At 33.8% G+C, this 18,754-nt stretch overlaps 1 protein-coding gene across 3 annotated transcripts in view; it reads right to left on the bottom strand.

The window, feature by feature from the left end:
• Positions 1-10,831: 10,831 nt before the first annotated feature.
• LOC131928134 (uncharacterized) overlaps positions 10,832-18,754 on the bottom strand; it is a gene marked incomplete at its 5' end in the record, with an annotated part of 31,635 nt that continues 23,712 nt past the window's right edge. For all 3 annotated transcript variants that reach the window (XM_059284074.1, XM_059284075.1, XM_059284076.1), the window contains 7 exon segments: positions 10,832-12,767; positions 13,618-13,799; positions 14,564-14,774; positions 15,255-15,485; positions 16,169-16,324; positions 17,039-17,186; positions 17,983-18,121. In XM_059284074.1, coding sequence (XP_059140057.1) covers positions 12,519-12,767; positions 13,618-13,799; positions 14,564-14,774; positions 15,255-15,485; positions 16,169-16,324; positions 17,039-17,186; positions 17,983-18,121 — 1,316 coding nt within the window.

Raw genomic sequence — 18,754 nt, 5'->3', positions numbered from 1 at the left:
TATTGTTTGTCAGTTTTCGCGCAATAGATCTCCAAACCAATCTCATTTTCGATTTGCAAAAAGTTGTATGCTTAATAGTTCGGCGCTTGTTATTTTCTTTAACTATGCAACGCAGAGTCCCCTTGAAGTCGTTATTTAAAGAATGCGTACCAAGAAATTAGTACTTTAACAACTACTTTCAAAATTAGACTTGTATTTGTTTTTAAATATCTTTTTTTCTTAATCTTGCTGGAATATTCTTTTTAGCAGCAAGTTTATTGACATTTTTAAAGTGATCTTTTATTTAAATGTTCTCATAAAATTAATTAATTTATTTTATAGAATATTTTTTCAACAGCATAACTATTTATAGCACACTCACAATAGATATCTCAAACATACCTAAAATGCCGGTAACATGATACTTTACATTAGGAATGTTGAGTGTGGGGATATTTTTCAATTCTTCTTCTTTCGATTTTTGATTAACCTAATTCAAACTTGAGATTTTTACTATTTTCACTTGATAATTTTTTTGTATTAACCTAATCAGAGCCGGCATTAAGAATACTCGGGACCCATGAGCCGACGGGTGAGAAGATAGTGTTGCAATTGAATGTAACCTTTTCCTTTGATATCATTGAGGCAAACCGAAAAGAACCGCAGTCAAGTTAATATTAATTTTAGTCTTATTATTTGTTTTTCTTTTTCACCTTTTTAAATTATCTCATTCAAGTTAAGACTATTTTAGGAAAAAAAATATATTGATAAAAATGATGGGAGAGAAACAAGGCGTGATCTAACCTGTGGTTTGAACAACTGGGCCAAAGGACTGCGTGGTGGGGCGGGGGGGGGGGGATAGATCGACCGACGTCTAACCCGAACAAGACGACGCAGGAACTTGAGAACAACTAGAAAGTCTCTATTTTCAACTAGCTCTCATGGGAACCTGACTCCCGTTAAGGACAGAAAAGGCGACTGACATAGTGCTGACCACACTTTATGTGCCATGATCGAGAAACAGATGAACTCTACGTCTTCTATTATAGTCAAATAGATAATAAAATTACCCTCAATGGCAACTCTTTGTTAGCCTACGACAAAATCGACCTAGGACATGGACGCGAATATTTTAACAACTCTTTTCGATTGTGTCACAGGCTTAAGCAATCATCACTTACTATAAATCAAAGGCTCACTGCAATCAATTACTATAAATAAACGGCTCTCTGCAATCGTTAATATGAATAAAAAAATCTCTCTGCAATCATCAATAACTATAAATAAAAGGCTCGCTGCAATGATGCTGTCTGCTCATGTCAAAGATTTGAATGTTTAATGTAATCAGGACAACAAAAGACTTTTTTCATAACGCAGAGTGGAGCTCAACCGAAAGTCTGAGGTAAGGAAATAATGTTTTGGTTACAAACTTTGAAGATGACATCACATACAATTTTAATAACCCCATGGCTTAATCTCATTCAAGCTGAACGTCACGTGCACACAATCCACCAACCAGTGATGGGAAGCTTAACAATTGAATTGTCTAATTAATATTTTATTCAAGAAGCCATTCTCTTCTTGTTGCGTGAGATTCAGTGTTAAACAAAGATTGATAAAAATCTAGATAAAGCATGTCAATAATCGTTCGCTTCTTAATGAGGTCGGTAAGTAACGAGCTAAGTTGTTAGGTATTAGTTTAGAACTATTAGATTCAACCATCAGTTCTTGTAAATCGTACACGTCTAATAACTTTTCGTTTAACACAGGAATACTATATTTAGTCTATAAATGTTAAATCTCTTATGCGTCTATCAACTGTATCAAAAGTGAATAGCTAAAGCATCTACGGAGCATTCAGTATTACATAATATATTTGTGATTTAAAAACGTGATTTAAAATTACCAGAAAGCAAAAGGTTGTTGAAATTGGATTAAGGAAGCAATAATGCAAAATCAAATTATATTTTCGTATGTTGCACTATCACTGCTTCTTCGAGGTTTGTATACTATGATATATATATATATATATATATATATATATATATATATATATATATATATATATATATGAGTATGTTTGTATGTATGTATTTATTCAAAGTATACGACATTGTATGTATTTATTTAAAGTATACGTCATTTAATTTGACATCTAATCTATGTATCTGTAAAACAAAATGTATGTATGATTTACCTATTTTAGACTATTTTATGAAAAAGTAATACAAAAAGGCCGTTTGAGCTGACGTTGGGTCCTACATTTTTGTGTATGCATAAAACGGGATCCGGACGTTTTCCCGAAAAACACTTGCCCGAATGTGATAAATGCCCGAAAGACACTTCAGGATTTGTCGTAGACCCGCATAAAACAAAAATCTGGAGATAAATCATTGTAGCCAAATGTTTGGTTATGAGAAGCCGCAATAAATAGACCGAGATAAAACAGTAATGGCCTACTCCAGTTTTGGGCGGGGTTTATTTGTAGAGCGGTTATTGACAGGGGAAGATTTGCTTTAGCGCCCGAGACACATTGAGCAGGTAAAGTAGAGTTCATCTGTTTCCACGAGTAAGACATACAGCGGGATAATGTTGTCCGTACAAGGTAAAGCCGACTTTACTTTCCCTTGGTGAACTCAGGGACGTCCTACAGACTCAAGCCCGGGATCCGAACACTGGACGTTTAGTTAACTGTCGTGAGCTCGTTACTAAATGCTAGAGAACCCTTACATTATGTATTAAACGCTAAATAGATCTTACAGTAAATTAGCACCCCCAGAAATACCTAACTCTTTATAAAAGCAGCAATGCTAGAGAGATCTAACCATTAATGTACCTTCCCCACCACAAGCCCTGCTGGCCGATCTGGTGAAGCAGACAAGTTTTAAGATGGTGCAGGAACAAAACCTGCTGATGCTGCCCATCAATGTAGAGTACAGTGACGTCAGCCATCTGTCCTGCGCCTCCCGATGTACGACCTCCAACAAAATGTGCTACTCCTACATCTACGACGGTCCTACACGACATTGTACCCTGGGTGAGTGGAACATTTTATGTAGGACAGTTTACATAGGACATTTTACATTGGGAAGTATGAATTGGAGATTATCCAGAGGACATTTTACAGATGACCCTTACATTGGACATTATGGTTATTATAAGAATTTTGTAACTCAAAATGTATCTTTTAATGTCACTAAGCTAGGAACCTACTGATATAATTACGGAAACTACCCACAATACCAATCCACTCATCATAAACGCTGAATTTGATTCCATTAAATGCAAGCAACTGTACTTATTTATCTTTTAAAGGTTCCTGACTGGTCCTTAAAACACCATTAGATCCGGTTGTCCAAGGAAAGATCTACTCTACTGGCAAGTTCTGTAACACAACCAGCGACAAGATGTTTATAAATAGTGGCAGAATCTCCTCGACAGAATTGTTCTTTTGTTCAAGTGATCTTATAATTTTAGTCACGTTTTTTTGTATCAATTTTGTTTGTTCATAACGATATCCATACACTACTAATTATAACTAAATCACTTGCACTGTTTTTCTTAAAACTACTAAATAGCGTCGGCTATACAATGAAATACGATATGGAAATCAATAAAAGCATATAAACCACATCTAACAAATGAAAAATGCTACTGAACCAAAAAAGAACAATGATATGATTTGCCTGAGGTTGAGAAATATTGATGCTTGTCGGATTATGAAATACAACCTATACGCTCTGATAGTTTATTCTCGTTTTTAAAAATAACTAAGTAGTAGAAAGCTCCATAGACAGAAAATTTGGTTATTGTTTTGATTTTTCCTAAAGATCCATTCCTCTCCCCACCCCCCATCTCCTCAACAGTTCACGAGTCTTGTAAAGATGTCGTGAGCCCCGAGTCTAGACCTGTCGCTATGGTCACACCTGGATGTCTGGTCATGTGTGACACTGTGACAGACGGTGGAGGATGGACCATTTTCCAAAGACGTGTTTCTGGAACTGTCGAGTTTTACCGGAACTGGGCAGAGTACAAGAACGGCTTTGGGAATTTGAGTTCGGGTAATTTTTACCTGGGTAACGAAAACATTTATTTGATTACGTCAAAGAGACAACACGAGCTTCGAGTTGATTTGACAATGAATGGCGTTAATTATTTCGCCAAGTACTCCAACTTCAGCATCACTAGCGAGGCTGACGGCTACAGGCTACAGGTGTCCGGGTACTCCGGCACGGCAAGTGATGCTCTCTCTTACCACAACCTGATGAAGTTCACCACTTACGACAAGGACAACGACGTATACAGCACCAACTGTGCCGTTTTTGCCAACGGCGGCTGGTGGTACAATAGCTGCTTCTCCTCCAACTTGAATGGAAACTGGGATTCTACAACCCAGACAAGGGTCTCCTGGCTTCAAAATGGCGTACTTTCCCGTGTTGGATTTACGGAGCTGATATTTAGATTACGTTAAATTTGTCTGAGGCGACGTCACGCCCATTTTAAGTATTTTTACCTCCCAGAAACCCATCGTTACGCATCTACACATAAGCCAGACCCCACTCCCCTAAAATAGATTTAAACCATCAACTAATCCCCTCCCCTATAAATGCTACACTTTTTTGTGTGCTTTTTGGGCTTTAGTTTAGTTCACAATGCCTGTTTGTTTCCTTGTGGGTATGTGATAATCTTTTAACTCTTTTTGACCCGATTCTAATGCAGCGAATTCGTTCAAATTTTCCAGATACATTTGTCTAAGTGACAACGCAATAATATTTTTATTTTCAATCAAATTATATTTTACATTAGTACCACGTTGATTTAAAGATCACTTAAAACAAAGTTATCTTTCTTGAATAAAATCATTGTTGGCTGAAATGTGTACAAAAATTGCATGAGTGACCACAGATTTTATTAATGAAATCAAGATGTTTTTTATATTCTTTGTGAGCACTTAAAAGTTTATCGTTGTTTTTTTTTTTAATTTAAATTTCTATTTTCTAAAAAAAAATTTCTGATCTCTTGTCAACACTGAGTTTATTTTTATTGAAATAATGGCTAAAATTCTGACATCTCATCTCCTTCGTCACTTATCGCAACAAACGTCCGGATCCCCCCTCCCCCTCATCGGTTATTGAAGACCCCCTAATTGAGTTAGTTACATTGACATCATTATTACCCTTGGTTCAGGGTATGCAATAATAATTCGAAAACAAATTCCTGCGAGGGTACATTTCGTAAAGCTATTATATTCTGTTACAATGATATTAGCAGTACGGTTGTTACCATTTTTAATTAAATCCTTTTAATTATTTTTTTTATAAAATATTATATTTAAAAATAAATAATTTAATTAAATGTATCACTTGTTTTCGATAACGTAACACGCAATTAAAAGAATAATTTGTTGATACTATGTATAGCACACTTAATTAATGTAAATGTAATATTAATATTAGCCTAATAACCATATCAGTTTAACTATATTTACGATATTTCTAATTAGTCTAATATCACTATACCAATCAATTTGAAATGTAAATTTTAATGTCATTAATCCTAATATATAAAAGCCCATGTCCGCACTTCTCTCTCTATCTCTCTCTTTCCTTCACTTATTGTCCGAGGCTATGTGATCAGTATGTTCAGCGATATATGGAGAACTTAAAGATACGGACTTGAGTTGAAAATAATATTTTGGGTGTTTTAATGTATAAACTAAATCTAATGTAAAGATGCTAAATAAATATAAGAGAATATTCGTATGTAGAAATACAACTTTATTTGTGCAACCAGCGAAGTGATTTACAAGAACGCTTTAGAGAGCATATAAGTAGAACAAAATATATCACTGGCAAAAATAATGACGTCACATGAAACAAATAGAAAAATACTATTATGAAAGAATGTTAATAAAAAGTTTAAATTACGGAAAGTACAAAACACTAATGACGTAATTGATTGTAGGATTAAAATTAGAATCAGAGGCGTAGCGACCCCTCCCGATGCTCGGGGACAAACTTTCAAATTGGCGCCCCCCCCCCATAATTTTTTTATATATTTATATTTCAAAATAGCAGCTAAATTAGCTTATTTTGGCTCCCCTAGGGTCGGCGCCAGGGGACATATGTACCCTCCCGCTTCGCTACGCCTCTGAATAGAAGTAAAAATCGTATGTCGAAAATGATTAATAAAACTAATGATGTCATTTTAAAACAGGATAGTTTCCCAGCATCTTTTAATTTTAGAATTATTTAGACCAACACTAAAAAAATAAATAATAGTTTTTAAAAAATACCATTGAATAACCAGGTTTTTAACGGAATTATTTGTCACTTAAGGGGGTAGGCTCCGGAAAAAGGGGGCGGGGAGAATCATAACTAATACGTTTTTTATATTTATTTATGTATGTATAAGTAAGGGTACTTAATGGAAAATGTGTGCATGCTTCAGGAAATCTTCTGAAAGTTTAGTTGCCATGGCAACGGCTGCCATCTTGAAAAAAATAACCTTTGTTGAGTTCTAAAGGTTCTAAAATTAACATATACATTGACCATATAGTCATTGATCTTTTTCTAATACTAATAGAGTCAGCTGGATAGGTTTTGTAACAGAAAACCCGCAAGAAATATTTTTTTCCAATTTTCAAAATAAAAATTTTGCTGGGAAATACCATTAAAGTTAGCATTAATTTAAATAATATTTCGACATGCCAAATTTTGAAAATTCAAAAAAAAAAAAAAAAAAAAGATATAGGCCTACACCTCTAAATAACTAAACCACACTTGATTATGAATTTTATAAAACTTTATTTTTTTATTTTTTTTAAATGTAAAATTTAAATAAAATTCTATGATTTACTTTGTGTTTCAGTTTTTAGTTAATAAAACATGAATTTTAAAAAGATTAATAAAATTTTCACAGGTTTTTTCAACCGACGTCTAAGATAAAACAGCACTAATCAATTAAATTATATATTTTTTAATTTAAAAAAAGTACTGAATTTATTAAACGTTTCTTACTATTAATGTTATTTACTGTTTAAACGGTTTTAAAACTCTGTATATTATTTTTTTTAAATTAAACCTTGAGTTAAAAACGCCGTGAATGTTTTTTTGAAATCGTGAATGTTTAAAACATATATGTGAAATATTGGAGACGAAATTTTTAAAATTGCATAAAACACGTTTTAATTAATAACAAGCATTTATGGTATGCACTAAAAAGGAGAAAATAAATGATTTTCTTGAAATATACAATAAGACACAAGTATTTAAATTACTATCATATATATATATATATATATATATATATATATATATATATATATATATATATATATATATATATGCCAACTCTAAATCAGCCAAATGTCTTTATAGGCTGAACCACGTAGAATTTTGCGCCCAATCGACCAACACGGCTTTCCGCCAGACTTGTGTTACTGGGGTTAAAGTCCAACAACTGAAACCCTCAGACAGCTGAGGGCGCAGAAAGTCGCTGTTTCTGTAGTGATTGTGACAATGGGAGACAGACTGAGTACCGTGTCGTCGTACCCTGTGTAGACCGCTTCCATAGGGTCCATGGACGTCGCCATCGCCTCCAGTTCACAGAAATGAAGAACGTTCGTGGTGTATCTTTGATATAAAGAAAAAATATTTTCCGTTATACAAAACTTAGACTAATATTTTTACTCACCTTACCAATACTCATCATTTGTAAACACAGATTTTTAAATCGTTTATCATCTGTGGCTCAGTAACAAAATTAAATAAAAATTGTTATTGAACAAAAATTGAGATGACACGCTAAATATATATATAACGAGATTAAACGTTTCTTAAAAACATGAATAATAATACTGATATATAATTTATGGTTTTATAATTACTATATTAGTAACAATGATTTTGCTTAGTGTATATCAATGGTACCTGATCAATCTGAGAAAAGTCCCCAACACTGGAGTTGTACAGTTCCAGACAAAAGTCCCAGGCCCAAGAGGATCGACCTGCTGGTAGCATACGTCACCAGACACCAACGGGAACCCTGTCATCAAGCGCGGGTCTGTTCTAAACACTTCGATCTTGAAGTTTGCCAATTTTGGGGCGACGTAATCAAATCTGGTGTGAATAAGGAAATAAAAAAAAAATAAAAAGTAAACAATATTAATAAATCAGCAATATATGAAGAAAAAACGAATATATAGACATTAGGCCTAAATTACGTGCTGTTTAATACTTTAACAAACACCAACGGTTGTACAACACACTGAGCTATTTCTTAAGGAAGCTATTTAAGTATTATTCTATATTTTAAAAAAAATTGAAAATATAATGATATTATTTTTCTAATATTGTTAAATTATTTTAATAGCAAAAGAAATTTCGTGGTGAGATAATTATCTTTCCATAGTATTTTGTTTGAGATATTTTCTACCAGGATACTTCATCCAGAAACTGTGACCCCATATAAAAAATATTCTGCTAATTATATGTTTAATGTGTATTTTTTTAAGAAAGGTAATTAATTTTATAATAATTTAGAATTACCTTTTTTTAAAAATCAAAAATGATTTTAAAAACAAAACCAAGGAAATAAAAAATGAATAAATATTCAAATACCTATTTCTGTGTATATAATGTTTGTGTAAACAACGTAAAATGTTTTGTACTAAAGTTTAATATCCAAGCGTCTAACCTCTAAAATTAATTTTTTTTTTATTTTAAATGCAGGCGTGTCATTAAATTTACACTCACGATGAAACAATAGCTTACCTGTTTGTGAAAATAATATAGTCAACTAGGTACCATCCTTGTAGGTCAACCAGCCACCAGCTTGCGTACTCGTCCAATGTGTGAGTGCAGTTTAAAAGTACTGGGTCTTGTGTTCTGTTTCCATCATTCCCATAATTCGGCGTATCGTGCAAGACATTGTAATCATACACGGAACTCTGGTACGATGGCTTACGAAGTGCAGCGTTCTCCAACGGCTTGGAAGCGAATACGTGGATTATAAAAGAATTGATGAAGACGATGAAGTTAAAGTAAAACATTTTACCTCTTTTCAACCGCAAGCACGACTGGTAGTCTCTCTTGTAACTATGACTGTCTTAAAAAAAGTGATGCTGTTGTTAAAAGCAATAGTTTGCAAACAATAAAGATGTGAAGATATACAGATGAATAATTCACCATTTCGCTATTACACACATAAAACATGAGAACAAAAGAGCGTTTTATTCTTAAAATCGTTCTGCAACTTTGTGCTCAGGTTTTTTCAGTTTTTTCCTTGGTTTTCTACCGCACCGTCAAATACGTCCGAAACTGTTATCCGTGCTTTATTTGCAACATCAACACAATATTCTATCTGTCACATTGTCACACAACTCTACACACACGCTGGGGAGGGGGGGGGGGGGTCATCCATAATTTTTTTACCTATCTCTGATATCTGCCCACCTGTCCCTGGTATCTGCCCACCTGTCTCACGTATCTGCCCATCTGCCTCTGGTATCTGCCCACCTTTCTCTGGTATCTGCCCACCTGTCCCTGGTATCTGCCCACCTGTCCCTAGTATCTGCCCATCTTTCTCTGGTATCTGCCCACCTGTCTCACGTATCTGTCCACCTGTCTCTGGTATCTGCCCAACTGTCTATGTGCCCCTTGTGTTTGGTATCTACCCATCTGGTCCAGGTATGCCCAACTGTCTCTGGTATCTGCCTACCTGTCTCTGGTATCTGCCCACCTGTCTCTGGTATCTGCCCACCTGTCTCTGGTATCTGCCCACCTGTCTCTGGTATCTGCCCACCTGTCTCTGGTATCTGCCCACCTATTCCTAGTATCTGCCCACCTGTTTCTGGTATCTGCCCACCTGTCTTTGATATCTGCCCATCTGGTCCAGGTATGCCCACATGTCTCTGCCCACCTGTTTCTGGGATCTGCCCGCCTGTCTCTAGTATCTGCCCAACTGTTTATGTGCCCCCTTGTCTTTGGTATCTGCCCATCTGGTCCAGGTATGCCCACCTATCCCTGGTATCTGCCCACCTGTCTCTGTTATCTGCCCACCTGTCTCTGACACTTGACTATCTATTCAGACATGTTTGTTTCCTGCAGTCCTTGTTTACTTGACTCTCCATTGATCTCTCATCGATATTCAATGTCTATGTTACGCTAACACCCAAGACTTCGGCTAGCATCTCTTCTTCCAGATCATGCACAATTGTGGCGGTATTTCTTCTATTCTTACCGTTCTACATTGTTTCATTTTTTTTGGTATAATTGTTGTTTTGCATTTTTAACAACAGTTTTGATTCGTATCTACATTTGCCATCATCATACCTTTATTAAAGAAAGAAGCTGATGAATAATTTGGACTTGGTAAACATCGATTTTCGATTTTCATGATAGAATAGTGTATAATTTGGAACATTGCCTTTTTTGTTATTTATTGAGTGAGTTCTTCCTTCATCCCAACAGGACCGTGTTCTTTTATTGACTTATCACCAATTAAAAAAAAAAACAATTTTTTTACATTTTGAAAGAATTTTTTTTTTCAATTATAAAAAGTTATTCTTTCAATTTATAATAGCACGTTTTGAAATATAAAGCTAATTTACTGAAAGATATCATTAAAATACATAATAATACATATGTTCAAACGACATAGGTTATTTTACTTCGTTCTTAATTACAAGGCTTCCATTATTTTCTCTCCTAGACGGGCCCCTGTGGGTTTGCCTCCAATCCATAACCTTTGCGCTTACAAGAACAGCTACAACTCGGCTGTTTTCTCTCCTAGATGGGTTGCCTTCGACAAGAAAACTAACCACCACACAAGACAATAACAAAAAATAAAGTAGAGAAACATCAGGCACTTTATTCATACAGAAGCAGTATAAACATTACACTCCATGACAAGTCATTGGAAAAAAAAAAATCTCTACTTTAAAAATAAAAACATTTCAATTCATTTAGTTTGGATGAGATTCTTTGTCCATACATTCTTTTATAGAAAGTTGTTTAACAATTTTAGAAGTTTCAAATAATATAGGAAGATATCCTTAGTTAAATGAGTTTCTAATACAATTCAGTTCCAAATTTATATAAAAATATCACCTTTTAATCGGATGATTTATCCTTGTTTTTATTTTAAGTTTCAATAATAATGAACGACAATGAACTTTATTAAAAAAAAATGTTTGTAATAAATAGCTATTGAACCAGTTTAAAAGTAAAACAATATTTAATATAATTGCATATTACAGTTTGTACAATTGTGTATATATGTAAGCCATATAAAATATATCTAAAATGCATAGAGACACATCATAAGAGACATTTTAATTATATTAAACAAACTATTTGGACTTCAATTATGTGGTTTTGTATGGTTAAAATGTATACAACTTACATTACTGATAACAAATTTAATTTTAAATCAAAATTATCCTGTTTTTTGTTTACAGAACATTAGCTAAGTCTGTATAACTTACCCATTTATCTTAATGGTTTATAAAACAACACAGATCTGTCTCTTCCATAACCACTCACAGAATTAATTTAAACAATAGCTCTGCTACATACCATGACCCTTAAGCTAAAACAGAATCACTGACTACACAAGTTACAAAACAATGGATATATATGTACACTGTTGTATATGTTTATTAGTACTAAGAAATGTTTTGAAACAGAAAAAAAATACATACAAACTCCTAGACAACAAGTTAAAAGTAGTAGCACCAATATGAGTGAGAAAAACATGTTCAAATACACAAAAGAGTTACAATTTCTTTCACTTCTTTTATAACATCCAAATTGAAACAAAAAATGACATGGTAAAATGAGAATTATGAAGACACCAGGGAAATTCAGACTAGAATGAAATTTTATTTTTGTCAATTATAAAAAAAAACAAAAAAACTTTTATTTTTCAAAAATAAAACCAATTTGATATTGTGTGATATTTGGTTGAAATCATGTTAAAATTTTTTTTTTAAATATAATTCCTCAATCACAGTTTTAAAATAATTATTTCCACCCTGATATTAATGAGAATGATAAACAGAACCAGTACAATAAATAACAATAACTCTTTCATCCAAGCATCCTTAGAGTAAGTGATGCCATTAAATACAGCATAGCATCAAGTCAGTTGCAAGAAGCTTTCACTGCTCTTCACTATACACACATGGAAATTATATCTATATATTGTGTTATCACTGTATCATGCTTATTCTATCAATTCATTATATTATATTACAAATTACATTATTTTTAAAATTATATTATTTTGAAATTTTTAAGGAGCTTACAGTAAATGTAAAAATATAAGTAATTTCGAATGCCCTACAGTAATTTAAAAAAAAAAATCTAAATGTACAAAATGTGCCTAAATTTAAAGATTTTACAATGATTGTAAAAAAATATTTTGTAAAGGGCTTTTTTGTTTAGAAATTGTAATTTTTTCCTGGTGTTGAAGCGATAACACTTTAAAAAAATTATTTGATTATTCTAGTTGGACATAAGTTCTCTCCCCTTTAACTAAGCTAGCACTTGGCGCTTGACCTTAGAGCGCACCACCTGCAGCATAATGAGTTTCCTGGCACCAAACTTGTCTCCCAGGGCAACGATGGTGCCCTTGTCTTGGCTCATGGTGATGTAGAACACATCCACGCCAGCATTGAAGGCGCAGATCTCCTGCCCATTCTTCAGGCGCCACAGGCGGATGGTTCCATCTCTAGAGCCAGAGACCACGATTTCATTGTCAGAAGAAATGCAAGCGCACCAGACCTGATGATGGATAATAGAGGTTTATAAATAAAAATTTAAGTCAATTTCCTTAAATGTACATAAAACAACCAATTAATAATTGAACATAAAATATATTGCGTTATAGCAAAATACACAAATTTAATCCTAGTTTTTTCATCATCTTCAGTGTAGTGTTTTATAAAATGAAAATTTGAATTTCTTGTCTCTTTTAAAAGCCCCAGATTATTATTTCTCAGTATTATTGATAAATTTCAAAAATTATTTTTTTAAAAATAAAATTAGATAGCCTGGTCTAACAAAATCTGAGTTAAAGACAAATCTTGACACAAAGATAAATCTTGACACAGTTAAAGACAAATCTTGACAGTCACAGACAAATCTTGACACAGTCACAGACAAATCTTGACACAAAGACAAATCTTGATACTGGAAAGTCAAACTTTGGCATAGTCAAAGACAAATCTTGACACAGTTAAAGACAAATCTTGACAGTCACAGACGAATCTTGACACAAATCAAATCTTGACACAAAGACAAATCTTGATACTGGAAAGTCAAACTTTGACATAGTCAAAGACAAATCTTGACACAGTCAAAGACAAATCTTGACACAGTTATAGCCAAATGCTGACTCAGTCGATGACTAACAAAACCCAACAAGAACTAACAAATCCTGACAACAAATCCTGACAAGAACTAACATATCCTGACAACAAAATCTGACAGGAAATAACAAATCCTGACAACAAATCCTGACAGGAACTAACAAATCCTGACAAGAACTAACAAATCCTGACAACAAAATCTGACAGGAAATAACAAATCCTGACAACAAATCCTGACAACAAATCCTGAGAGCAGGACTAACCTCATCATTGTGTCCTGACATGGTACAGATGTGTCTCTCAGTCTCCAGGTCCCACACCTTCAGGGTGCCATCTGTGGAGGCAGACACCAAAAACTTGTTGTCCTGTGACCTTGACACAGCCTTGACCTCCCTGGAGTGGGCGTGTTTGCCTGTGTTTGAAAACAGCTGACGATTTGGTTGACCTAAGGAGAATCAAAAGAGCACACGATTAAGTAAAAAGTAGGAGAATTGTTGACCATGCCACCAAACAATATGAACTTTTCTTTACTAATACAAATAAAATATAAGTGGAAAAAAATCTAATTTGTGATAATTTTTTTGTATGCTGGAATACTGAATTTTACCAGCTTTCTTTCAGAGAGAGGACCATATTTAGAAAATGGACAAGTAACTAAAAAAGCAGAGGTTACAATCTGTTTAAAGTAAAATGTTATAGTAATTGATAGAAAATGTTTATGGAAAAACATATTTTTCATGGAAAAATTTTCATTGCACAGATACATTCAGAATTGCATAATTGTTTTTTTTTTTAAATATAAATATCAGTGTGGTAAAGAAACAAAATAAAACCCAGTTACACAATTTTGCTATTTCTGTGCTTTTAACAGGTCATTATGTCCAATATACTTTTATTTTTCCTTGAATTTAAGGCTCTTATCATTGTCCTTTATTTTACATAGGCCTACTTTATGATACAATGAAATCTGCTTGTATTGCATGCTCTCTCTATGCAGGAAAACAGGATGAACAGAAAATACATTTTGGAACACATGTAGAGTAATACCCACATGTAAAAGGGAATGTACACAAATGGAAAATACCAGAACAGTCTGAAAGTTTTATGCACATTTCATTCTATTTTAGAAAACCTTGCACATTCTTTAATATAACAATATACTAAGCTTCAAAACATTTAAATGTGTTATCAATAAAAGTTCTAAGATACCTGTCTTAAGGCTCCATACGACCAGGTCACCATTCCTAAGTCCTGTGACAGCCTCGTCGTGGGGGAGGATGGCCGTGCACTCAGGGGCGGCGTCCAGTCGCAGAATGTTGGGGTCGGAAATGTTGTAGGATGTCAAGGTCATGTCGAAGATGACAAACTCGGCAAAGTTATCAAAGGTGTTGTTGAAACCTGCGACCACGTACCTGTCATTCTGAAATTACCGCAGGTAAAATATAGTTCAGGCAGAGTACAGTACAGATCTATATGAAATAGGTAAAACATTATACAACTAAAACAATGCATTTTAAACATTGCACACATTAAAGGAGGTAATGAATAGCATAATACAGGTGTAACTAATCAGATAGAATATAGAAAAGATAACTTGCTTTAATCTTTTAAAATATAATAATTAATGTGCATGGAATGTATTTAATACAAATTTTGTTTAAAAATATAGAAATAATACTTGTAATCAAAGTTATGAAATCAAAGATATTTTTATGCCAAATTGCTCTGATTGATGAGCAAAAAAATTAAGAAAATAAACTATTTTAAAAAAGAAACCTAAAACTGACTTGTGCTCAATATGTTTAGAAAAATTGAAAGTAAATTTATATTAAGATGCTGTACTAAGAAAACAGTTTTATAATATAAATTCTTTTATAAAATGATTTTTCATAATGCTGACCTGTGATAAGCTGATATAGCTAATGTAGTCATTGTTTCCTACAGGGGCGTCGTATCTCATCTCCTTGATGGCCTGGTTGCCCATCAAATCCCACACAATTATGTTGGTTCCCCCACCAAACTTGTCCGAGCGGCCAAACACCACTTTGTCGTTGTCGCTGAGAACTGTCAGGGCCGAGCAGGTCTCCTGCATGGCCATGTCTAAAGGTCGACCTGATGCAAAGTCCCAGATCTGTAGAGAGAGTAATGAGTGAGAGTAATGTGAAAGAGTTTAACACACTTTCATGAAACACTTACCTCATTCATGAGATGTGCTAAGGAAAAAGTAATAAGAATCTAAATAGATCTAGGCCTACTTTAATTTCTTTTTTTTCTGGCTATTATAACATAAGGTTTGAAAAAAGTTTCTAATTTATTTGAACAAGCATTAAATTAATAAGAAATTATATATATTACAAATAAAATGAGCTATGGATAAAGTAGAGAGAAAATAAATACTTTTATTCAATTTTTTTTTATATTTGGGCAATATAACAATTGGTTTGTAAAATTTTATAACTTACTTGAACTAGCATTAAAGTAATACAAAATATCAAATATTACTAATAACATTTTATGGGTTCACTTTGAACTTGATATTAGTTAAAAAAAATTTGGCTATTACAGTAATACACTTGTGGTAATAATTTTTAAAACACATATTCAACTGTCGGTATAAATGTTTATTCAAGTTATAGATTCCTTAAATATCATCTGAGGTTTAACTTCCTATAGAATGGTTAACTTTGGTTTAACTTCCTTTATAAATGTTAACTTTGGTTGAGCTTCCTGTATATGAGTTAACTGAGATTTAACTTCCTGTCTAAATGTTTAGACAAGTTACTCTAGATATCCACTTGGATTTAATGTCCTCACCTGGAACTGATAGTTGTGTACACCTTTAGGTGTTGAGTATTGATTGATTTCTAGGTCGGCATTGATTGCACCAACTAAAAGCCTGTCATTGCAAACTAAATGGAGATTGGTGGAGCCCACTGTTTCACCTTGCATGATGCGAAGGAGCTCTCCTGTCTGCAAAAAACAAAAAAAATAAAATTGTTGCAATTTTTATTTTAAATAAATAAAATCCTACCCATTTAGAACAAAAATCCCTTAATAGTTTATTTATTACAATTGCCAAAGAACAGAGGGGTGAAAGTGGCGTATAAGCGAAACTAGAAATGCAAAAGACAAGTAGCCTGTAGACTAGGCTAAAATGAATTGATGTTGAGAAGGCAGACCTCCGGCAGCTTAGAGTTTAGACATGGAAAAAGAAAACAGCAGACAAGTCTGAGAGGAAGAAGGTGAGAAAATGGATCAAAATCCTGAATGGATTGTGAAGCAACAGGTAAAAGTAAAGTAAAGTTTCCCTTTCAAACCTGATGGTCTATGAGGCAAGTGAAGAAGAGTTCACTTGCTTCTGTGATCTCGGAATATGAAGAGATAGTGTGGTCAGCACTACGCCCAGCCGCCTTTACTTTACCTAACAGGAGTTAGGTACCCATCAGAGTTGGGTGGACTCAGAGACGGTCTACTGACTTGAACCCGGATTCGAACTCAAGACTTACGGGCTAGCACTCCAGCTTTCTACCACTAGACCACTCCGTCCCGTGGAGCAACAGGTATGGATGGATAATATCCTATTAATGTTTTTTTTAAATACTAATCAATAACTAGTAAATAGAAACACTGCAGTGTTAATTGATGTAATTATCAGGAGCTTCATTCAGCCATGTCTAGACTTACATTCATGTTCCAGACTTGAGGGGGACCTAAGCTGGACCCAGTGACCACACTGTGACCATCAGCTGTCATCAGGCAACAGTCGACCCTGACCTCTTCACCCATGGCACCTGGGGTCACAATGACATTGGACATACTTCCTGCTGCATAGCTGAAATAAAGTTTAAATATATATATATATATATATATATATATATATATATCAGGGGTCGGCAACCTTTTGAAGCGGAAGAGCCAAAAATTACAATTTTCAAAATTTCCCTGGTTTTAAAGAGCCACTAACATTTTTTTTATTTCAAATATTTTATTTTTTTATTGAGATTATTAGTATTTGTTCAAAGAGCTGGAGAGCCGCATCTTGATATCAAAAGAGCCGCATGCGGCTCGCGAGCCGCAGGTTGCCGACCCCTGATATATATATATATATATATATATATATATATATATATATAAAGTGATCAGCACAAATAAATAAGAAAAAAAAACAACAGTTGACTGATCTTCTTCATTAAAAAATGTAATGTTGGATGGGATTTCCTCAAACAAACTTAAGTATTCATTGTCATCATGTTAAACTCCAATTTCACGTGATTTTCTTTTTGGATTTGTTTAAATAACTTTTGTTCATCCAAGAACAGAATACAAAGCAGCAGTTTTCTATTGGGTTGTTGTCCCAAGCTATTGAGCCTCCTCTGTCCTGGGTTCAAACTCAGGACTTCTGCAGTAAATCACAAGTTCTACTTCCCAACCACACCACATTTAAAGCAAATATGTATCATTCATGAAGAGTAATTTTGTGGTGGCTATAAGTGTCAATACATCTTCCATAGTATACAGCTAATGTTTATATGTTATTGGTAATCAACTTGCAAGACATAGTTTAATAATATTGCAATCTTAACCCCAACACTAATTATAATTGTGGAAAAACTAAGTCCAAAACTTACCCCATCATAGCCTGCTGCCCTCCTACATTGCGGATGGTCTTCATGGAGAAGTTATAGTTGGAGGACATGGTGGAAGTAGAGTAGCCTGCCCCTACTCCACCTGCACTTAGAGTGTTGCTCTGATAGTTGGAGTGTACACCTGTGGGAGATAATATAAAACATTAACTCAACTAATACAGGAAGTCAACTTTATAAGGAACAAAAGATTAAAAATTAAGAAGGGTTCAGATTTTAAAACATTTGCAAAATAACACTAATGACAAAATGGTAATGATTAATTCATAAAATTTAACATTGAATGTTTTTAACATTTTTTTAAAACCATTAATTATTATTTTCAAAACATAATATCGGTTTTCAAGACAAATTTTTTTATTTTCCAAATTTTCATTTTATTTCAAATAGGACAATGTGATCAGACTGTAAAATAAATTAGTGATTGAGTTCAGATTCCAGGTCGTCCCTGAGTCCACTCAGCTCTAATAGGTACCTGACTAACGTCAGGGAAAGTAAAGTCAGCTGGGCATAGTAGCCTGCTGACCACACTACCCCTTTATATGTGGAGGTCACAAAAACAGGGAATTTCTACTTTATCTGACCCACAAACCACCAGGTTTGTATCAGTAAATTTACTTTTTTTAAACCATATTTGAACTTGTTAATAATATTTTGACATTTTGAAATCAGTTTGAATTGGTAAATTTACTTTGTTTTTTAACCATTTTGAAATTATTAATAATACTTGTATTGATAATATTTTTACATTTTGAAA

The sequence above is a fragment of the Physella acuta genome, unplaced genomic scaffold (genome assembly GCF_028476545.2).
Source record: "Physella acuta isolate Inbredline_101_S28 unplaced genomic scaffold, ASM2847654v3 ptg001466l, whole genome shotgun sequence".
NCBI lineage: Eukaryota > Metazoa > Mollusca > Gastropoda > Physidae > Physella > Physella acuta.
The sequence above is the reverse complement of the archived record's forward strand: the minus strand, read 5'-3'. Positions and strand labels throughout refer to the sequence as shown.